The following is a 23,508-nucleotide window of genomic DNA, read 5'->3' on the forward strand; positions in this document are numbered from 1 at the left end:
CCATTACACTCCCAACATGCGTTTTGAAATGAATTAGTCAAAACAGACCCAGATCATGTCCTTATTTTCCATCAGTATGCTCACAATGTCCAGTATTACACATATAGTGAACATATGTGGCCATGCTTATGTTATACAACAAGAACAATTGATTACGCTGTGCATGTTGTAAATTGTTTCCTGGTTTTTAGGACATTAAAAACCACACACAACAGATGAAAAGACAAGACCAAAAATGTAACTACGGAGTCTAAATTTCTAAAACCTAGCATAGAATTCAAGTGCTGTACTCAGTGATACAAGAACGTGTCTGGAATGTATGTACTGTATGGTGAAAGAAATGTTAGATTTGAACTGGGACACCTGCCATACACATTTCATGCATTATGTTCATATATATATATATGTTAATAGAATACATTTATAGAGTCTCTATTATCCCTCAGGGGGCAATTTGTTTTACAGCAGCAGTATTGGTGTACAGATAGGGAAAAAAAAAACACGACAACAACAAAATATATACATATATACATATTTGCATAGAAAATCAAGTGTTAAGTAAGGATATGGCTACAGGTATGAATCAGAACTTAAATCTATTGGGAGTAACGGGAATTCATTAAACAAGGGGAGTGAAGGATCATCACAGATGGATTGTGCTTTACGTGGAACACATGAAGGATAGCTGGAGTGGAGAGGGCAGGAGGACCAGCACCAATGACCTTCTGACATATTTCCCACAAGGCTGCCCATATAACACTAAAGCCCCATTTTCGTGACCTGTTTATTCCTTCATGCTATTACTGTACACCCGCAAACTGACTGTGTTTCAACAAGGGTTTGAAAAGCATGTCATCAGTCCATCATCAGCAGGCCGCTCTCCCGATGAGGGCGCTAGCGAGCAGGAGCCCATCCTCTGTGCTCAGGGTGCGGAGCTAGACTGGGTGCCTTCTCCCTCAACAGGATATCCGCCATGCCAACCCTGCCTGGCACTGCAGACACCTCTCGGAGGTGGAAGGAGACCTGTGTTTCTGGCGACAGCCTACAAAAATGCAGGGGGAACGTGCAGACTCCACACAGATACCCAAGGATGAAATCAAACCCTAAATACAGGACTTTGTTGCAGCAGTGCTGACACCCTTACTACAGAGCTGTCCAGTTGCTAGTGCAAGAAAGTACAGCAAAAAGCAGATAAGTGAAATAAACCTGGACATGCTGTGAAACAGGCTGAGCACTGCTGACTTTTCTAGGGGCAAATACAGCTGGGAAACCTGTTTTTACACTGGACCACTGAAGAAGCCAAAGTATTTCTGTAAAGAAATAAACTACCATTGAAAACAGACTTCAGAAGCACGTTACAATCCAACGTGCTGCAGTGTCCATTGAGTCTCAGCCATCCTTTTACGAGCACAAAAGAAAAATAAATAAAATCCAGCGTTATAATTCACCCTCTTTATTTCCATTATGTACAGATGTGATTGGCATTCACTGTAGGTATTTCATATGAACGAGATCAGCTGCAGGAAGAGAATAGAAAACCAGGTGGTGGAGCAACAGTATAACTTGTGTTCGTCACTCCTCCCAGGGGCTCATGTCTGTGTCTATCGCCACACAGTTGTAAGCAGCATAGCGGAGTTTTTCCTCGCAGACCTTAGCGCTGCAGACGGAAACAAAAAGACAGTTACGCCAAGGATGAGTCAGGGTAGTGTGACATCATATTAAACTTCCACGAAGGGTAAGCAAAAGCATTCTCGCAACAGGCATTAGAGCAATAAACCCGTGTTCACAAAAAATGAGACACTGGCAATGGAATTTTTCACCTTTTTTTTCTTATTCAAATACACTGTTTTGTTCATTTTCAGCATTGCAAGTTTCTTCCGATACCAGTTTAATCCATATCATCAGGCAGCCCGGTGTTTCTTATGTGCCCAGTGCCAGATTCTGGACTCACCTGGGATAGTTTGGCAGATACAGAGTACTGGAGCAGGTGGAAGACTGTGGAAGGGCATCTGTGGTTTCAGTTCTTAAATAAAAATAAAAGATACATTCTTTCACATTTATTCTAATGACATCACACAGCTCAGCAAGCAATGCTGCCAATATCTGTCCAATAAAAACCTTACAGAATAAAAATAACCCTCTATATGATGTTAGCAAAACGTTCTGATAAAATGTATCAAACACAGAAGACAATAACATCAATACTTGATGAGTTAAGAAAGAAGGAGACTTTTAAACAGCTGCTGGGTTGTTTAATCCGTCTTGTAAACTGGAAATTCCCCAACAACAAGCCCTGGGACCAGGCCTCACCCTTGTTTGTCAGGAAAGATGTAGATGGGAGCAGGAAGGCGACTCCTTCCGGTAACAAACCTCAGGAACCGGCTGCGGTCCTCTGGGGAGGAGAGACATGGTTTGTCAGGAGGTGTGTAATTGCTGCTGAGTGCAATCAGCCGGCACCCCCAGCAGCAGCCCCTGAAGAACGCCTTCAGCCCAGATATTCACTGACCGTTGGTGAAGTTGGTTAGCGCCTCCCACAGGTACTGGACTCGCTCATCGGACTGCTCCAAATCCTCGTATCGTGCTGGGAGAACAAAAGAATTCTGAATGATTCGATTAGTACAGCCGTGCCAAGTGCAATTTTTCCCTGACTTTGTCGACGTCTGCTGGCCAGTGGCCGGAGGGGCCCGTGGTTTCGGGGTGCTTAAGCCGTGAGCATTGTGCGTGGGACGCGCGACTCACTGAGGCGTTTGAGGGCTTCCACTGTGATCTCTGGGTCTCCGCAGACTTTCTTCTCCAGCTCCTGCCAGGTCAGGAGGTCCAGAACGGCCTGGGGCACCACCTTCACCAGCCCGGCCTGCATGGCGGCGATCTGAAAGACCACACCCCCCGACCCCACGCGCAAGAGATCAGCCAGAGGAGGCACGAGACAGAGCGCAGAATGGCGCAATGGGACCGCGAGTGACGCGCGATCTCTGGAGTGAATTCCCGGCTGAGTGCGTTATGTTATGGGGGGGCGTGATGCACCGTCCTGGGCCGACGTCGCGGCTGCGCTGTACCTGCTCTCGATTCTCCTCCAGCCGGGCTTTCTGCACCAGGCGAATGAACTCTCTGCGGTCCTCAAACGTGACCGCGGTGCTGCCGCCCCCAGAGACCAGCTCCACCATGCGCCCGTCGCTCAGCAGGGTGGTGTAAGTCAGCTCCTGCCCGAATTTGAACTCGAAGGTCTCCTTGTCCATGTTTTCTATGGCCTCCAGCAGCTTCACCTGCAGATTAAAGCCAATGTACGCAAGTCAAACCTACACAGGGTCTACAGATTCTACTGGGTCTGACGGGGCCCTTCTCTTGCACAAATTGGCAGTGAATTGCAGTGGCGCTTACCAGCACAGAGTCCACTGCAGGGAAATCCTTATTCCAGCTGACTGCTTCCCCTGTCAGCTGCTTCCACACAATCCCCGGCAGAGCCAGTACCTAACAACAGCACAGGGCAAATCTAGGGTTAGATCAGGGCGACTCAACACTGACTCATCCAATCCATCCCTTTACAAGTATTTGTCCCAACTGATCTACATTTATCAAAGTGTTAATCAATGAATTAAGGATTCAATAATTCATATATTAGAAGGTTCCGTATGGGGTTGATTAATTCTGGCTTAGATGCTCAGATCACCCTCAGATCGCAAGCCCTTCACAGCGGCCAGCAGGTTCTGCACTGAAGGGAAACGGGCCCATGCAGTGCAATTCTTACTGGAGCCGGAGGAGCTAAGGAAGCAATCATGCTCATGCTATCTGTTGTCTAGAGGTCAGACTTCAGTCAAAGTTCATAACCAGGTTTGTTAAGTGTAATGTTAAAAAAGATTTGAACAAAAACACTCATGTTGATTTGAATTTATTATATAAAAAACAAAGCTTTGATTTCCCCTTTTTCCTTAACTCTCTGTCTCCCGGTCCAAGCAACAGGCAGGCGTGACGCAGACTCACCACAAAGTCTTTTCCTCTGAGCGCGGCGCCCATCAGCTGGCCGATCCACTCGTACTTCTGAAACTCCCTGCAGGAGGGGTTGGGCACATAGCAGTCCCGGGCCTCTCCAGTGCCCTGAGCAACACAGCAGCGCCACATCACAGCACGCAAACTCAACCCACCAAGGGCAGCTGGCATGGGGATATTCCAGCCCATAAAGACGACAGGTTTAAGTCGTGCAACACTAAAGTTGTGCAGCCGATATAGTTCAATAGCTGGCAGTTATATCACCCTGTAGCTCACCACTGGCAACCCACTGAAGGTCAGCAGGTGTGAGCCTGGCCAGGACCTGGGAAAAGCTAAGGTTGGAGCTGGAAGAGGTGTTAGTGGGACCAGTAGGGGGTGCTCACCCTGCGGTCTATGACGGGGACACTATACTGTAAAAATAGCACCAACCCTCGGATGAGAAGTAAAAACTGAGGTCCTGACTCTCCGTGGTCATTAAAAATCCCAGGCCAATTCTCAAAAAGAGTAGGGTTGTCAAATGTGTCCTGACCAAATATCCCCCTGGCCTTTACCAGTCATGGCCTCCTAATAATCCCCATCTCTGAACTGGCTCCATCACTCTGTTCTGCTCCCCACTGAGAGCTGGTGTGTGGGGAGCCATCACATCATCCAGGTGGAGGCTGCACACTGGTGGTGGTGGAGGGGATCCCCATAACCTGTCAAGAGCTTTGAGTGGAGTGTCCAGAAAAGTGCTACGTAGGTGTAAAGGAATTCTTGTTCTTAATTCTGTTACAGATGGTCTGAAGTTCATTTCCGAGTTAGAAAAATCCTGTCCAGTAAACACACTGCATGAGCAGGGACATGAAAAACGTGTAATACGCATGCCTGGCTGGGACGGATTCTGGTGGGCGGTCTCCCACGCCCGGGAGAGCTCCTGGAATAAAAGCGTACCTGGTTGGAGGTCCGCGTGAAGAAGGGCAAGGGCACAGGGCACTCGGCCGAGCTTGGGCACAGCTCCTCAGACATGTCGGCGAGACTGTCCCGAAACCCGCCCCCTGCGAGGAGAGACTAAGCCTCAGTTCACCTTTCCTTTCTATAGTTCTATAGTTCGAGCCGTTTCTCATTTTTCTGATCCTTGAAAATGACAAGAATATGAGTTTGCCATATGAGCCCTTAGCGCTCAGTTTCATTTGAAAACAAACAGAGTCTGGCGACATGACCCTTAACACAGCAGCGATTCCAGACCCGGGCTCCTTGAGAGACTACAGCTTGGGAGGGCCATTCTCCGACCACTCAGGTTTCTCAATGCCCGGCTACCTTAAACGCTACCTTGAAAGAGCGCGTGTCAAGTCCCCCCTCGAGGGTGTAGCCCAGGTTTCTGCCACCCTTCCCAGGAACAAGCATAAACATTCTGCTTCTGGGTGAATCAAAAAGGGTATCTAGGGATTTTAATCTAACCAGTAAGGAAACCGAAAAACAAATGGGACTGGAGTCTCCAGAGCCAACCTTGGTCAATGATGCCCTCGGAGATGAATTTGCATTCCCACCACTGGTCATACCGGACTGGCCACCTACAGCAGAGACGCACAGTGAGACCGAGCCGCCTCTGGCACGAGGAGGAGTTTCAATCCGGCTCTGAGAACAGGACGTACCTGTAATCCAGCACTTTCTCATACTTATCCGATGGTTTCAGACCCTCATACACCTGAGAAACAAGCACAAAATAAAAGGCTTTTGTTTAAAAAAAAAAAAAGAAAAGTTCCACAACTCTGTTCTGGACCACAACCTCTAGTGCCAACACACAGGATCATCTTTTCCCCATTTATTGATTTTCCCAATTTCGGCACAGACTCCGCCCGGTCGGTGACCTCCCAGGGGAACCCGCCCAGCGGTCCGAAGCGCGGTGTGCCGATATCACCGGTGGCAGATGAACAGGTTTGCTTGCGTGGGGGGGAGGCATGCCACTCAAACCTCACTTCAGCAGCTCACTTTCCAGAGCTGAGCCAAGCTTTCGATCGAAACATTCGGATAAGGCAGTCGTATGCCCACCAGAACAATCACACGGGAGTCTTCTGAACAGGCGGAGAGAATGAGCGTTTTAACGTGACTACTATATGTGTTTCGCATTTCTGCAACGTTCCCCACTGGTTTCCAGTGCTGGCCCACGCCTGCACCAGGGACGGCTCCGCCCGCCCGGCCTACCTGGGTGAAGACGGCGTTTTTGCAGCTGGGGTCCAGGGAGGGGTTGTCACGGTGCTCCATGGCCAGTCTCCTGTTGATGTACAGCCTGGGCATGAAGCTGGGCTTGCTGGTCTCCGAGTGCTTCAGGCACTGGGTGATGAGGGCCGAGCGCCTCTTGGACAGCAGCAGGAACTGCTTGACGTGCTGGGACACAGAACCGGGTCAAAACACCCTCCAGCGCCTGTTGCTAACAGACACTGCACTGCAGCTGGTGAGCCTGGGAACTTGAAATTGTCGGAGCACCATCCTTCACCCATTCACTTCAGGCATCCATTCATGCCCTAACTGCTTTAGGGTGGTGGGGGAGCCGGAGCCTATCCCAGCAAGCACCAGTCGCAAGGCAAGACAGAAAAGCCATTCCATCGCAGGGCACACACACAGACACAGACACAGACGGTCACACCAGGGCCAGTTTTCCCAGAAGCCAATTAACCCACTAGTGTGTCTTTGGACTGAGGGAGACAACTGGAGAACACCCACATGAACACGGTGAGAACATACAAACTCCACACAGACAGCACCTCAGGTCCAAAATTGAATCCAGGGCCCCAGCGTTAACCACTGTGCCTCCCTAATTCACTTCAGACTTCGGTCATTAAATTATACAGGATATAACAGACTGTACAATAGTAATGATTTCAAATACTTGAAATAAGTATTCAAATGGCCGCGTTCAATGCACATCAGGGGTTTCATGTTTGACGTTTGACTGGATTCCTGCTGACGAGTTTGTGAGGGAAGCCAGCTCATTGACCGAGGAAGCACTATGCTGCCACTCTGGAATACTGTGCCATAAACGACAAGAAAAGGAATTACTTTGAGATGGTTGAAGGTTCCCAATGTATAATCCCACGCAGGAACAAGATGAGGAAGAAGACTGTCCAACAGAGAGATGAACCTAAAATGAAAGATCATAGTAAACCTCCCAAAAAGTATTCAACCTATTCACAGTATTCAGTGTACAAATAATTTACTGCATATTATTTTTCTTCCCTGTTGTCTTCAGAATTCGTTTTCAAATGTTAAAATCCTGCTTACGACTGATAATGTCGTGTGTGGCTCTGGACCCCTCGGATTTACGAGACCTACCGATGCCTCATTTTTTCAGTTAACCTCACACGATCACAGAATGAAGTCGCGCTCAGTGTCCCATGGGTGCAGACAGTGAAAAAAGGGGGGGGGGGTGGCCACATATTTGCCTTTAAAAACCCTTAACGTTGAAATGAACTGCTACTGTTTATAAGGAAGTCTCCCTCCACTGCCATTTCCAAACGCCGGAATCTGACTTCTTACAACTTGGCTTTCGGAACACTGGGAACCACTCTCACAAATGTTTATGATTGGATGTAATTGGTGTTCTTACATATGACGTCTTGATTTATTAATTCTCTCAGAACGGCATCTTTTCTCATTCCTAGACTTTGCTGTTATTTCTGAACCTCTCCCCCCCCCGCCGCCGCCATAAGTGCAACAGCGTCCGTTTTGTCTCTGACGGCTCCTCTGCTCTCCGCGGGATGCCGCCCCCCTGATCTGGGGGGTTTCGGCGCGACCCAGCCGCCAGCCACGTGCCCACCAGGGGGCGCCCCACTCCTCCGCACCTCTGAATGACGATGGCTCTTCGGTACAGCACGTCAGGGGGCGTGCCTTCCAGCCGGGGGTATCGCACCAGGTTGGGGGACTGGAACATATCGGCGTTGAGGCCCAAGTCCCTCTCCCGGGACGACTTGATCTTCAGCCCTCTGATCCGCACATCAATCCCTTCATCTGGAGCACACAATTCAACCATGGGGACGTATATTGACCGCCAGCTACGTACAATACTTCCAGCACTTTACAACGGAACACAACTGGCAAACCATCGTAGGAAAGCAGCATCAGAGACTGATCCCAGGCACAGCGTGCAAGAACAGATGCTCTGCATCTCTTTCCATGCATCACGTTGGCCAATGTCACGTCTTGGACACAGATCTATTTTGTTCCTTTGTTGTGCTGCGGTATCTCACCTCTGCACTCCACAATCCGAATCTCAATCACGGGCAGGTGCGAGCTCATGTCTTCCAGCACACACACGTCTCCAATCAGGTTCCTGAGAAAAATAAAAGAACAGGACCGAATCTGTAAGACAAAGCCGAACGTTGCAAAAACAAATAAAACGTCTCGTTTCTTCTCATGATCAATGTTTGGAACAAATAAATTCCGATAGCCTGAGGACGAAAACTTCACTGTGCTCTCTTACTTAAACTGACACCTTTGTACCACATCATACAGATAGCTACCACTTGTCAGTGTAGTCAGCACTGTTACCTACTCATCGATATTAACATCACTGAGTTTCTTGAGGTTATCTCCCTCTCCTCCAAATACGGTGATCCTCTTGGGCATGTAGTTGTCATCCGTCGAATCAACTGTCAAAATAAGCTTTCTAAGAAAAAAAAACAACAAATAGAATTAACTCAGAGTGCACTCTAGACACTGTATGACAGTGAACAGGACTGAAGAGTGAAAGAAAATTCCTTAGCATTGCATAATTACTTGCATTTTCATAGGATTCAATTTTTTTTTATGTGAAATAAGTGCTGTCACGTTTTATACATAGTCTTTTTTGTCATCCTTAAATAAGCCTGGTACACTGCGGTACTCACTGAGGAAGAAAGACGTCTTAAAACCTGACGTTCCAGGTGTGCTGCTGCAAGCAAGCAGGTCCTGCATAAAGACCTCAGCGTGTTCCCTCTCTGAGCTTCGAGACACATTTGCAAAGTAAGTTTCTTTTTTTTGGGCAAGACTCAGCCAATAAAATGGACACAAAACAGGCGTGATAAGAAACCAAACTTTAAGTAATGTTAGCAGATCTTACATCTTTTTCCTGCAATTTCTGAAAGGTAAAGCAGGTATTGGTGCTTGGGGAGTTAAAATGTAGTTCAAATTAGAAGTGCAAAGGACAGCATTGTGTGCTTTTGGAGGACTAACATGCTCATCTGCTGGAGTTCCCTCCCCTCACTGTTTTAGATCATCAGGTCGGACTCTGAAACCGGGCAGGCACTGGCCAGCACGCCCCCAAACCTCTCCACCCCCTCCGAGCAGCAAGCTTGGAAAAGCAGGCTCTTCAGGGGTGGTTTCTGTTGTTGGTGTTGCATCAGATAACAGCTGTACGTTCGATCTTAATGTCTTGCTGGTTGGTCTATAGTCCTGGTGTTGGCAATAAAGGACCAGAGTTCCTTACTTCACCACTGTGCCCTTCTTCATGTGCAGGCGAATCCAGTGCTGGCCCTGCAGTCCATCGCTCTCCCAGTACGTCTCAGCGTCCCCATCGGTCAGGCACTCCACACTCCCCGTGGGGTCCTCCTGCACACGCCAGACATGGTCAGAGGCGGGGGGGGGGCTCTCCCTTCGGGCCCGAGTCCCATTCGCTTGCTCCCGCCCCCGGCAATCAGAACCCCTCCCTTCGGCAGCGGGCGCGTGGGACCAGCTGCCTTTGCAACGCGCCGATGTTCCCCTGCGCCGCGCGCGGCGTACCCGTATGGAGTTGGAGGACACGTCGATGCTCTCCACACTCTGCTTCACGCTGCCCAGGTTCTCGTCCTCCTTGCCGACGTGGTCATAGAAATAGTGGACCAGGTCCTCATCGCACTCGAACGTCCAGGTGGGGGGCACGTACCTGCGGTGGGACGGGGGGGGGTGGGTGGAAGAAGAGAGCGCTTTGAGCTTCGCTCTCGTTCTGAACCACCCGAGCGGAACCTCCGGGGGAATTCTCCCATAATAATAATAATGTTTCTTTATTAGCAATACAATACAATTTCTTGCATTAGGAATGCGTCTTTTCGCATACCCCAGCTTTTCTCCATGGAGACACAGACACAGAGACAGGGAGAGAAGCTTGGGGTCAGAGCGCAGGGTCTGCCATTGTACGGCGCCCCTGGAGCAGTTGGGGTCAAGGGCCTTGCTCAGGGGCCCAACGGAGTAGGATTCCTCTGCCGGCCGGGGGATTTGAACCGGCAACCTTCCGGTCACTGGCGCAGATCCTTAGCCACAGAGCCACCGCTCCGCCCCAACCATCGCCCCCCGCTCACCTGAGCTTCTGCACGCCGGCCGGGTCCTGCTCTGCAATCCGGGGTCTGGTGCCCAGGTGAAGGCTGTACTCGGCGTCCACCACCTGCTCCCACCTGCGCAAACCACAGCCGGCCCACGGGTCAGTCCACCCGCCTCTGCCTTTTATCATTCAGAAACACAACTCTCCCACATCCGGGACAGCAGCGCGCGGCTGCCCTCGGGGAAACCGGGTGATAATAACAATCCTCTTATATAGCGCCTTTCTGGACACCCCTCAGAGCGCCTTACAGGTAATGGGGACTCTCCTCCACCAGGGTGCAGCCCCACCTGGATGATGTGACGGCAGCCAGAGTGCACCGGTCCACTCCTCACACATCAGCTATGACTGGGGAGGAGAGCAGAGTGACGAAGCCAGGTCAGAGATGGGGATTATTAGGAGGCCATGATTGGTAAGGGCCAGGGGGGAAATTTGGCCTGGACACCAGGGTAACATCCTTACTTTTCTCGAGCAATGCCCTGGGATTTTTTATGACCATGAAGAGTCAGGACCCCATCTCATCAGTGGCACATTTTTTACAGTATATTGTCCCCATCACTCTACGTAGGCATTAGGACCCACACAGACCGCAGGGTGAGCGCCCCCTGCTGGCCCCACTAACACCTCTTCCAGCTGCAACCTGTTCTTTCCCAGGAGGTCTCCCATCCAGGTACTGACCAGGCTCACACCTGCTGAGCTCCAGTGGGCTGCCAGCTGGGAGCTGCAGGGTTAGAAAGAGTGCCAAACTGACTCCCTGAAAGACAAACATTAGCTATGGGCCTCACAGTACAGAACCCATCAGGTCCTGGAAACAGCAGTGAGCTCTAAGTGTCGTATGCTTTATTACAACTGGTGCATAGGCACCAAGAAAGGCTGCAGGTGATTTTCAAAAAACGATCGCCTCTTTTGATTGGGAAACGTGATCCTCCGCGGGCACACACAACAGCAGTACTGGTCCCCCCCTGCAGCGCGCGGGTCCTCTCGGCCTCTCAGACCTGGTGCAGGGCTTGTAGTCGTATCCGAAGAGCTGCTGCTGCCTGCAGACCGTCTCGGGGGACTCGACTGGCACCAGTCTGTCGCCGCCCTCGGTGTGCTTGCACACCAGGAGCCAGCCCTCCTCCACGTCCAGACCGGGCCTGTGCTCCTCCAGCTGCTCCTGCACACGGAGAGATGAAGGCACTGAGCGCACAGCGGAAACCCCACCAGAGACCCCCCCAGGCAGAGGTACTGAAAGCCAACTTGCTGGAGTGGATGTTGTAAAACAAAGTGGTCCTTTCCCTGAGCACATCTGTCTTACCTGCTCAGGGGACACAGCTGGTCCTCCATGCTGAAGAACTGCCTTGCTTCAGACAGCAAGAGCACAAACCAGCCTTCTTTCGAATCACACCCCCCCGAAAGAAATACGCGGCATTAGACGACTTGAAACAGTCTGAACGGCTGCCTTGAAACCCCACCAACAATTGTGCGATCACCTCCAGTGTGTAGTTGGAAATGAGTCAGTCATGAGATGGACAATGCTGTTGTAATTGTAAACATCCTCCCAACACTTTGAGAAAGTCCCTGAAGCACAGAACTTCTTAAAAATACGTTCTTTCCGGCATAAGATTTTTTTTTTATTGCATTAAGCCCAAATGGAGAAGGATCCCCTATCTGGTCGGTTTTTATCTCCCTCTCTCAATAAAGGTCCTAAAACCCTGGGGAGTGTGAGCTTCAGATTAATCAACACTGTGAACGTTACAGCATATCGACGGCGTCAGCAAAGGCAGGAAAGAGAATTCTGACGTGATACCGCGTGTGCGGCGTGACGTCGCCCAACGCGGAAGTAGAAAAAATGTTTTTCTCTCCCCCGGTCTTAAAAGTAGTCCAATTAAGAGTTACCTTGTTTAATTTGACCCACAGGCCGTAGCTGTTGCAGTACTCTTCCCCGGTCGTCCTGATGCAGGTGCCCTTCTTCGGCTCGATGTTGAACTTGAACAGCTTCTTGCTCTGCGGAGCCTGGGACGGGCTCTCCCACACCGACACCAGGCTCTTGCCGGCCGAGGAGCTGCAGGAGGAGGCGCCGGCCGGGGCGTTCGCGCCGCTGGACGAGTCCTTGCAGATCTTGTAGCAGACTTCCTTGGGGACGAAGCACAGGCTGGCCGGCAGCGGCTTGCTGTTTCGGAAACAGTCGATGCACTCCACTAGGAAGCGGATCCTTCCCAGGAGGACGTGGGAGTTTTCGCCCGGTGACATGTCTTCAGCCGCTACCGCGATGGATCCGCAGAGCCGCGCAGCCCGTCACCTACAGCTGACAGACTTTTGGTGGTTGATGTTGTTACGTTTCCCCCCCTCCCAACTCGCCGAGCAAGCTTCCGCGTTTACTTCAAAACACCTGAAAATAAACACACGATTTTTCAAACTAAGAACATTTTCCGGTGCGTGTGTATCCGTGTGTATCTTTCGTGTGGCTGAAGCAGATCAGGGACCTTTGTAAACGACCCACCCCTCAGAATTGTTTTTTTCAGTTTCCTTCTATGCCGCCCGACACCCTCATTTACTAAGTATCTGCCCCTCGGAGCAAAGGTAAACCCACCAACGAGAGCACCGCTGTGCCGTATTTGCAGATAAAACCTGACAGTGAAGAATAAAAAAAAATCAGTGACACATGTGCAACCTTTCTCCATTTTTGTGAGGATTTAGGCAGGTTTCATTGAGTATTTAAGCTTGTATGTAAGCTTTCATTTGGTGTGCAAGTTTGCTTTCTCGTTTTTTTTTTAAATTTAGGTTAGTTACATGTCTTTAAAAGTCTGTGGAGATATCCCCCCCTTTGCGGCACTTTTTAACGTGTCCTTGTACTTCAATGTTTAAGGCAGGCTGGCTGTCAGCCTGGGTCCTTCAGGCACCTCTGCGGCCTACTCAATGAGGGCCTTTCTCGGGCTGTCATATGATCCTCTAAAGATGGCCGCGCCCATGTAGCTGCGGTGGGCGTGACTGTGGTGCGGCTTGATTCTTAGAAGACAGTGCTGGAGAGATCTCCAGCAGTCGGGACGTTACATTTGGATCGTGTTTGACAAGACTTGTTGACTTCGCAATGGACGTGGACAGTCATACACTGTATGTATTAGCCTGACATCAGTCAGATGGCCATTTCTGAATGTTCTTTTAACCTGTTAAGTAATCAGGAGATTTGTGGCTGGCGCGTGATGAAAATTAGTGGAGCATATCTGTGTGTCAAAAGTTAGATTAACATTTTCAAAGACACTGTATCTTGACTTCTTGTCACGTAATGGTAAAATACGATGTAATGTGATTTTTGGTTTAAACGAGTATTTCCTGCACTATGTACAGTTTTAATGTGCCCGTGATGACATCAGTACTTTATTTAATGGGGAAGTTCAAGTTCTTGTTGCTCGTGCTTGCTGAATGTAGGGGAACTAAACACTAAACACTAAACTGCTTTCGTTTTGTAAGATATTCCACTGTTAAAGGGAATACTAGTATTCGTTGTGGTGTATTAACCTAACGTTAGAAATAACGTTTTGTAAGTGGGATTAAATATCAGTACTAGGTCTTGTGGTTGGATTTTTGTAATCACGCGGTTAAACTGGTTACGAATGTTTTCGAAGGGGAAGTAAGTTACTGAATAGGTGGTAATTTAAATATCGTGTATACTTTTCTTATTCCATTTGTATTAATCCCACGTTTCTTTCTCCAGCAAAATATTAAGAGTTTGACAAGGATTATAAATAAGTTTAAGAAATGGCCAAAATTTTAGGTAATGAAAGATGTGATATTTTAGATTCACGAGGGAACTGGTTTTACTGGAAGTTTCAAAAATATGTTCAGAGCCTTTAAGAGACTAGTGTGCAAGTATTACTTGGTCCTTGGTTTCGTTATTAATATCTTTAGGCAGAGGGTTGTTGTAAGGGAATTTTTGTTTTAACTGAGTTGTTGTATTAAATCGGAATATAGGGAAAAAAGTTTGAAGCCACATCTCTGTTTGTTGAGATACATCTCTGCTCTTTTTGACTACACAGCCAGATCTGCACGCCAAAGTGAGAGCTTTTCTCATTGAGAGAACAGGGCGGTTATTCAGCTGATTGGAGCTGATCAGGAAACCCTTTATCACGGAGGATCATCTGCTGTTCTCTATCCACTCCAAGGGCTGCATGCCAAGATAGTGGCTGGGGAGTGAGGAGCAGGCAGTCAAGATAAAGAAACCACATGAACTCGTGGAGTTCGCTGTGACAGCAGTGTCTTTTATTATGTCATAGTAACAATTGAATGTACTGGTCTCGGAGAAGCACTTAAAATGGAAATTAGTGGTAAAAGCACTATACAGGGGCTTGTATAAGAGAAATACTGTACATCAGTCCACAGACATCGGATTGGAAAAACAGGCGATACAGAAGAGGGGGCAATCTAAAGGAATTTAACAAAGTGGTAGTATAAAAGTTAATCAGAATCAAGATGAGAGGGGGCACGATTGACTATAGGTATAGAGTTACAGAATATAATCAACACTGTCTTAGAGCTTTTTACTCAACATTTCCCTGCTGGAAGACATTTGATAGCCCTGATGAGCACTGACCCTTTCTGGTGTTTCAGCCCTAAGGACTTCCCTGAGCTGAAGAATGACACTTTCCTGCGTGCGGCCCGCGGGGAGGAGACCCAGTACGTGCCCGTGTGGTGTATGAGACAGGCAGGCCGCTACCTGCCAGGTGAGACCACAGCTGAGAGAGATTCCTGCTCTTTGGGATTTTTCATGACTATCGATAGCCAGGACCTTGGTTTTATGTCTCATCTGAATGACATCACCCTTTTTTTAGCGCCAGCAGTGAGTTGCAGGATGATAATAGCTGCTGGCACATAGCTGCCTTTAACTAATGTTCCTGCATTGAAATCATCTGCATTAGGCCAAGACCTGCACGACAGGAGATTTAAAAGGGTTTTCTGTGTTGAAGTAACGGCCTCTCTGTTGTGTGTAGAGTTCCGCGAGTCCAGAGCTGGGAAGGATTTCTTTGAGACCTGTCGCTCTCCCGAGGCCTGCTGTGAGCTCACGCTGCAGGTAAGCCTGGCTCGCTCCGCACAGACGAGCCCTGTCCGAGTGCCCAGCGTTACACAGTCCAGACGGCTTGTCCCTTTTCCGCACTGACTTTACATTTGTTTTGTTAATCCTGGTAATTATTAATAAATCAAGGTTAATTTCTTACACTATAATTAAATAAGTAATGCTCCCGTTTCAAGTCCCAGTTGCTTGTGAAGTAGAGACTAGTCTTTAATTCACAGCTTTTTTGTTATTAGGGTAAATGAAACTGTTAACATTTCCACCAAGCGCAGTTATCTAGGAATACTATAATGTCAGATGTGTTGTCTAAAACCATTTTTTGTTTATTTTTTTATTTTTTTCCCTCCTCTGCAGCCCCTGAGACGTTTCCCGTTTGATGCAGCAATCATATTCTCGGATATACTGGTGGTCCCTCAGGTAAGCAGGCTGAGCTGAAACCACAGTCATCGTCTCCCCTGGGCTCACCTGTCGTTTGTACGGGTGACGGTCTGCTTATTACCATAGGAAATGGGTCTCCCAGGGGGCTCCTTCATCAAAGACACTCAGCCAAGCACAGGATGGTCTCTGTAATCAGGTTCAAGTCGGGACCAAAAGAGATATTTAAGGCAGCAGTTTTAAAGTATTTTAAAATGATCTGCTATGAATCGGTTTTAATGTTCCAGTAATTCTTTTTCGCAACCTGCTGCTGAAATGGTGTATAAATTGGGTGTTTTGTGCCGTTTACAGGTTAGGATTACAGTTACCAATAATGTTTGGCTAAACCTATTACTTCGTTTGTTTTAAATACAAAAAATGAGACAACTTAGCGTGCAGAAAAGGTGCTTTCAGGTTTTTTTAATTTCTGAGTATTTTTGATTGACAGACGAGCAGGTCAGCAAAAACTGCAAAATTGGGCCACATTTCTTTTTTGAAGAAACAACACAACAACACTTCTCAAGAATTTTAAATGCACCATTAAGCACAGCAAATGCATCACACAATGTCTAGGTGTTGTTCAAATCCTAACCCTAACTGTAGCTCGGGTTCTGACACTTCTAGAACATATATCAAAAACCTTGCCTTAATAAACTGTGCTCAGAAGTTACCCAGATGACCCCAGATTAGTCAGAAACATTTACATTAGCAGTTCTAAAGGATTTTAAGCGTATCTGCTGTCAATCCGTTTGAATTTTCCAGTTTTCTGTTTTCGCAACCTGCTGCTGAAATGGCGTATGAATTGAGTTTGTGTGCCACCCAGGCCCTCACAGGCAGGTGGTGCTGTCAATGAAGGGAACGCCTCTCCTCCAGTTGGCTCTGGCCCTGCGGTGTGGGATTGTGGTAAAAGCCCAGCTCGAAGGCGGGCGAGTCAGAGTCGTCTGTCTTCATGTCCTACACTTTGAAAAGCACAACAGGCAATTCCAGAATCGAGGGGGCAGGATAACAGTCACCGGCACTTCTAAATTGGTTAAAGGTGAACAATCCCGGGTGGTAATATAGTCCTGCTTTTGAATCATTCTGTTTTTTGTGCAGCCAGGTGCTGCTACCTGCAAATCAGATGAAAGCAGTCTTCTGGGGTTAATTGGAATGACTGGCCAGAGAGCGATTCCTGTGTGTGCCGGCAGATTATTCTGGCAATAACAATAGTGCCCACAAGAATTCCCTGTGCACCCGGAGCACGTGCCGGGCCTGAGCCCGCGGGGAGCAGGGAGAGCTCTGGGGGGCGCTCACGAGACGGTGTTTCCTGACAGGCGCTGGGCATGGACGTGCAGATGCTGGCAGGGAAGGGCCCCACATTCCCAGAGCCCCTGAAGGAGCCCGAAGACCTCTTGCGGCTCCGGACCAAGGTGGACGTGTCCGAAGAGCTGGGCTACGTCTTCAAGGCCATCACCCTGACCCGCCACAAACTGGAGGGCAAGGTCCCGCTCATCGGCTTCACCGGGGCGCCGGTGAGCCACGCGCTGCCCTGCACGAACATCTCCGTTCGTCTGGGAGGAAAACGTCTCTCGGCATTGCTTTCTGAACACACTGGTGATTCTGTATTTCTCCAATTTCAGTCTTCCAGACACAAGACAAAGTGGTATTCCTGTTCATGTAAGGTGTACTATTTCCTGTCCATCTTCCATAACGATGCTTCGGCATCTTCAAATAGACAATTAACAAGAGCGTGACCCGGCCCACTCTGTCCTAAAGGAGGACAGAGGTAGTTTATATGATTCCTTCATCACACCCTGGGCACCATGTGTGAGAGAGGCTAGCTGGGTGCACTGTGGGATTTGTAGTTCTATGGCCAGTAACTGCGTGGGCCCCTTGCTGAGGCCATGCTGTGTTGTCTCTTCAGTAATACAACCCTCCCCTCCCTGCAGTGGACCCTGATGACGTACATGATCGAGGGGGGCGGCTCCAACACAATGTCCAAGGCCAAGCGCTGGCTCTACCGCCACCCGGAGGCCAGCCACAGCCTGCTGGCACGGCTCACAGACGTCATCGTGGAGTACCTGCTGGGACAGGTGGCGGCAGGGGCGCAGGTAAGGTGGGGGTGGAGAGGCCTTCCTAGTGTCGTCAACGTGCTCAGACCCACAGATATAACAGAAACCTGTTTGTGGAATTTCTAGAGGTCCTGTCTGGATGATGAAGTATGTGAATTATTATTTTAACATGTTTTATACAGCTGGTTCTGCTGCCCTGTACAGGTTTAATATTAAATAAAAATGTACTTGTGAATACAGTTGACATTTTATTGAGTTAATTCAGGTTGTAAGTACAATGAAATATGATTTTGCGATGTGTAGCAATAATACTGTCTTTTAAATTGGCAGTAACTTCAGGGAGGGGTTGCAGTACTGGGTGTACACCTGGTGGTGGCACTGTTTGCCCACCACTGTCACTGTCTTTTGGGGGTGCTCAGATCTGGGCTTTGTTTCTCAGGTCAGTATGTCAGCATGCCTGAGGGCTGGTCCTCTCCTGCTACATTTCTAGACTTTGCTTAATACAGGCAGAGTTTAATTTGTGCAAGCAAAGTGCTTTTTGTTAGTCATTTACGTTTGTATAAATTCTCACCCTAGCTGAAACATTAGTTGTCTGATTTATTAGATGTGGGAGTAGTGGTAACACTTAGGACCACAGCTGTTTTTTCAGACACTGATTCTGGACTTGTCTGACATCTCTGTGAAGCTGCGGGTTTAATCCAGTCTGAGAATCCTCTGGTGCTCTGTAAGGTTTGTTCACTCAGACTTGCCTTGCTAGGGTTAGTACAGAGTAAAGTGTAGTTCTCGGTACTGAGTTGCCAAGTTTCTTTGCAGTCAGGTAAGACAGGGTGGGGGAGAAGGCACTGTTTACAAAGCCATTTCCACAGGTACGCCAGGCGAGAGCTTCTGGCCTTTCCATCATTGTGAGAGAAGCTCATTTCTGTCTCAGGCTCTGCAGGTGTTTGAGTCCCATGCGGGCTGCCTGGGCCCAGCGCAGTTCAACGAGTTTGCCCTGCCGTACCTGCGGGACATCGCTCGCCGAGTGAAGGAGAGGCTGAAGGAGTCTGGCTCGGACAGCGTGCCGATGGTAAGACCGACAGGTTGAACAAGTGTGCTGCTCTTCGATGTGCCAGCAGGTGGCGCCAGATCAGCCCGCACATGTGCCACTCTGCTCTAAAAACCATTACAAAAGAAGAGATGCTTTGTATCTGGAATTTGGCTTTCTTGTAATTACCTCTTTTGTGAAACAATGAATGCTGTCCCTGTCACTTTTAAAGTGGGTGCCACTATTGTACAGAGAGTAATTTCAAGGCACCTAATGTCAAACTGTATTAACCTTGGATCTCACGTCGGTTACTTTGCATTAAGTTGTATTCATGTGACAGGGCTACAGGAGAGCATAACTCCTCCTCCTTCCCCTCAGATCGTGTTTGCAAAGGACGGTCACTATGCACTGGAGGACCTCTCGCAGTCTCACTATGAGGTGGTGGGTCTGGACTGGACCATTGACCCCCGGGCGGCACGGTGAGTGACCTACCTGACCGTACGAGTCCAGCCCCGCCCAGCACAGACAAGAGCGCTCCTCAGCAGTGCCTCTTCACAGCCACTGGCAGGACGCTTGCGAAGTAACAGTTCAGGCGGTAGACAGGCAGTGGCAACACGTCTCCAATTCCAGAATAACTCACCGAGCAGTTTTAAGAAAACAAACCCTTGGTTGGAGTTCAGTCTCTGTTAGGGGATCGTTTCTGCAGATGGATAAAAATGTCCTGCTGACAGGTTGTTTACCAGAGAATCAGCATCTGGAATTTGTGTGCGGTGCGTCTCTGCTGTTCACAAATACTCAGACGGCCTTGATTCCAGTCTGCCTTCGTCGCTGTTGACCGCTGCAGGTCATGTGTCTCCGACTTGTACAAATCCAGGCTTCTGTCCTTTCAGGGGGCGAACAGGAGGCCGGGTGAGCCTGCAGGGAAACATGGACCCCTGTGCGCTGTATGCTCCCAAGGTGAGAGTTTCCAGGGAGAGGAGAGAAGCAGGATGGTTTGGACAGCTGACTGCTTCCGTACGGAATTACCAACAGCTCTTCAACACCCTCAACAAGGGGCCGTCTCGTTGTTCCCCCCCCAGATTTTCCAGGAGCGGAAGCTTTGATGTCTGTACGGGCGTGGGGCGCTGGGACGGGCGGGTGTTTGACCGCAAGAGTGCTGGTCCTGGGTGCCAACGTTCTGGTCTTTGTCTCTCCTCCGCAGGAGCAGATCGGGGAGACGGTGAAGACGATGCTGGAGGGTTTCGGCACCCAGAGGTACATCGCGAACCTGGGGCACGGGCTGTACCCCGACATGGACCCCGAGCACGTGGGGGCTTTTGTGGAGGCGGTTCACTCGCACTCCCGGCGGCTGAGGAAGCTCGAGTGAAGGGGACGAGTCGCGGTCAGGAGCAGCCTAAGTCTCACACTGCATCGGTCTCTCACAGAGCAACGGTCGTGGCTCTTCATCACAGTTCTAATCCTGGAGTCTCTGGAGACGTCACTCAAGCTACATGCTTTATAGTTCCAAAGAAATAACTGAGTTACCCCTATGATCAAATATATAGCATTCTATATAAATACAGCAGCGTTTTATATTCTAGATAATAAAGAAACAGTTGTTTCGCACTGGAATCGTGATGTTCCCTGTTTTACCTTCAGTCGGAAGAACCAGTCAGGCTGGTGGGCTGAACAGTCGGAGATATCCGAGATTGTAGGCGATAAACATGAAAAACGGATGAACACGTGATCTAAAACACCGAACGATGTTCTCTGTAAATCGGGAGGCTCTGCTTTCCAGCAAGTCACGCTGATTCTTATTTTTGTGCTCGCCCTGGAGTGGTTCTAGAGAACTGTAGTTGTATGGTTTTAACTTCTGAAAAGCTTCTAGGTGATTTACTTCCCAATTCTAGGGGGGTTGCATGATGAGACTGAGTGGTCCGATTATTCTCTTGCAGCACTCCGTCTTCTTGTGCAAAACCGGCCAAAACAAAAGCCCACCAACCTGCTATTTCCAGCGGAAGAGAACAAAATCAAGTGAGATCTGCGAGTCTGAACAGATCTGCCGCTTCTGTCTGGGTGCTCATCTTGAATTGCAAAGACAAATGTGCGGCATGAAAACCTAACCAGGGCCACCGATGCTCGTTACAGGCTGGCTCCTGGAGATCAGTGCAATGATGCATTACTTTCGCTGCACTGATAGTGGACTGGATTGTCCTGTTGTTTCATGGGCTTGAAGCAAATTGACCTACCATCTCCATAAAACAGAGAAGCTGTGTGGAGACGGAGTTAGGGCTCGAGGCTTATAACTGGTATGTTGTGAGACCCTTGAGCAAAGTGCTTCACTTGTATTGTTCCAGTTAAATACAAAGTGTAGACAAACTTGGTGTTGTGCAAATGTAAGTCTCTTTGGATAAAAGCATCAGCCGAATGCATGAGTACTTCCTACTTCTACTGAAATGATTCTGCCGTGGCGGCGACGATGAATGTAAAAAATCAGAGCTGGCACTTGTGAGCGTAATGGCTTGTTTGTGTCAGAGGGGCACGCCGTACAGTAAGCAGCTGCTGTAGTGCATCATTTGGGCACAAACAGTGTACTGTTGTCACAATACGGGATAAATAAACCCTGATTGCAGCGTGAGGTCCCGTAAGCCTTTCAAAACTGCAAATCAATTTGCTGATTAGCGCTTGAGGATGTTGAGCTCCCGTCGGTGTCGGGGGGGTTGTTTGTTCAAAAGCGATTGGACGATGGGAACTAGGAAACACAGGGTACGCACTCTGCACAGAGGGTGCAGGGGCACAAGGCTGCCTTTTCATTGCAACAATGAACACACGCTTTAGAAAGCCGAACTCCCCGAGACCTCCTTAAAACACACACAAGCAGCGCCTGGGGGCGGGGCGTCCGGCTGCCTCTCTCGGCCAATCAGAAAGCCCGGAGGGCCAATCGACTCCCGGAGACAGCGCGCTGCGCTTCATGTGTCAGGGCCCGGGCTATCAGCTTCTTATCAGATTTGAGGGTTTTGGCTGTGATTGATTTAAATATTACCCGTAGTGATGGAGATTTATGGGCTTATCCCCGAGCCTGGAAAACAGATCTGACAAACCCCAGCAAACAGGAGCAGCCAGTTCTTGTTTTCCTCCTGGCAACAGCAGCAATAAAGCGCACTTTGGAGAGAGAGAGAGTTTCAAACAGCTCCTCTAACGCGTCTTCAGACAATAAGCAGTGCTATAAATAATCAGCTAAAGGTATATTTAAGCAGCAACAATACCCCCTAAAGTCTGAGTTGAGCAATTTCGGAAATGAGCGTTATTAACTGTGGACAATTCAGATCTTAACCAACAGAGCGCTCTGTGCCCAGACTGTTTTCCCCAAGAGTTTCTCCAACTCTCGCTGAAAGGACTGCACGTCTCCTCTGCAATAAAAGTTAAGTTAAAAGAATAAAGCCGAAGGCACCTTTACCATGGACTCGTGGAGTGGGATCAGTAACACCTCCATGGACCAGACGCACAGGTGTCAGTCTGCTGTGTCACTGCTTTCATCCGGAGAGGCACTGGCTACTCCTTCATTCGGTCATTTACACGCATAGCCCTGACCCTTCCTCCTCTGCTCTTACAGCCTGCTCATATCTGACAAGCCCCAGAGACCAGTAATGTCTTCTTGCTCTTTTTTGAACTTCAGGAAGAGATCTATTCTTTGCAGAGGAGTGGTAACCAAAACTGACCACGGTATTCTATATCAAGTTTCAATAGTGTTTGTTGTAAAGCATAACTAACTTTGATTTATGTTCCACAGTTTTTGCTAGATGTTGAAGCTTTATTTGCTTTTTAATTATCTTCATGAAAACAGAATAATCTACTGATCCCATAGACCCTTTTATGCATAGATTTATTTAGCTCTGAATTACCCATTCTATTTACATCGCCTTCTTACCTTCTTTTTCGATTGGTATGCCTAATCCTTGATTTTGAAGGTTTTTACCACTTCCACTGTCAGCTGCAAGTATAGTTTCCCGACTAGGAAAATCTACATCCTTCATACAGTTGAGGATAAACAGTGGTCTGAAATGGGTCTCTGCAGTACACCTCTGTTTCCCTGAAATCTAAATGTAGCAGGAGATAGGTTTTAGTGTTTAGAAATTTAGGAATGGTTACCTATAAAAATGAATATATTACATAACTCACCAATAACTTAGTGGTGTTCCAAAACTTTATGAAAATGTAAGACTCACAGGACTAGAGCTATCTAGTACCAGGGTCAGAGATATCTGGACTACCATAATACCTTGCTTAGTAGGATATCATCTAAGGTTCCTATCAGGGTTTAGTATGTTCACCATTACACAGCTCATGTGCTAAAACTTCCTGAGCTTTAAATTTAAGACTTTCCTGCTTACATTTAATGCACTCACTGGTCCGTTCTGCTCTCGGTTTTATTTGATCAGTTTACTTTGCGGGTTTTCTTTTAATTAGTTTATGCATGGACTATTGTCAAGTTGACAAACTTTGATTATATTATAAAAATTATAAGAAGCATGCAACACCCACTTGAAATTCAGATTCCAAAAAACACCATAAATACAAAAATGGTTTTACTAAATAAAAGGGCAGGAAAGCCATTTCCTTGTTCATCTCATCCAGGTCACTTCAGCTAAACTCGTTTCCCCCAGGAATAAACCCATCTCACTAGCTCTCTTATGATCAATTCAAG

At 48.3% G+C, this 23,508-nt stretch overlaps 2 protein-coding genes across 2 annotated transcripts; one reads left to right on the forward strand and one right to left on the reverse strand.

Moving 5' to 3' along the window:
• Positions 1-1,437: 1,437 nt before the first annotated feature.
• Positions 1,438-12,896, reverse strand: hectd3 (HECT domain containing 3). Its single transcript, XM_069194023.1, has 21 exons — positions 12,167-12,896; positions 11,284-11,444; positions 10,272-10,364; positions 9,718-9,859; positions 9,425-9,546; positions 8,513-8,626; positions 8,208-8,290; positions 7,803-7,968; positions 7,021-7,102; positions 6,166-6,348; positions 5,616-5,668; positions 5,470-5,534; positions 4,915-5,018; positions 3,979-4,092; positions 3,379-3,468; positions 3,057-3,263; positions 2,740-2,869; positions 2,507-2,581; positions 2,311-2,392; positions 1,952-2,023; positions 1,438-1,657 (listed from the first exon to the last, which is right to left on the reverse strand). The coding sequence occupies exons 1-21, from the start codon at positions 12,518-12,520 to the stop codon at positions 1,573-1,575; spliced, it is 2,577 nt and encodes an 858-aa protein (XP_069050124.1). The 5' UTR covers positions 12,521-12,896; the 3' UTR covers positions 1,438-1,572.
• A 330-nt stretch (positions 12,897-13,226) lies between these two features.
• urod (uroporphyrinogen decarboxylase) lies at positions 13,227-20,429 on the forward strand. Its single transcript, XM_015355380.2, has 10 exons — positions 13,227-13,381; positions 14,876-14,988; positions 15,256-15,335; positions 15,690-15,752; positions 17,063-17,260; positions 17,678-17,839; positions 18,729-18,866; positions 19,203-19,303; positions 19,715-19,781; positions 20,026-20,429. The coding sequence occupies exons 1-10, from the start codon at positions 13,359-13,361 to the stop codon at positions 20,188-20,190; spliced, it is 1,110 nt and encodes a 369-aa protein (XP_015210866.1). The 5' UTR covers positions 13,227-13,358; the 3' UTR covers positions 20,191-20,429.
• The last annotated feature ends 3,079 nt before the right edge of the window (positions 20,430-23,508 follow it).

This window comes from Lepisosteus oculatus, chromosome 9 (genome assembly GCF_040954835.1).
Source record: "Lepisosteus oculatus isolate fLepOcu1 chromosome 9, fLepOcu1.hap2, whole genome shotgun sequence".
In the NCBI taxonomy this organism is placed as follows: Eukaryota; Metazoa; Chordata; class Actinopteri; order Semionotiformes; family Lepisosteidae; genus Lepisosteus; species Lepisosteus oculatus.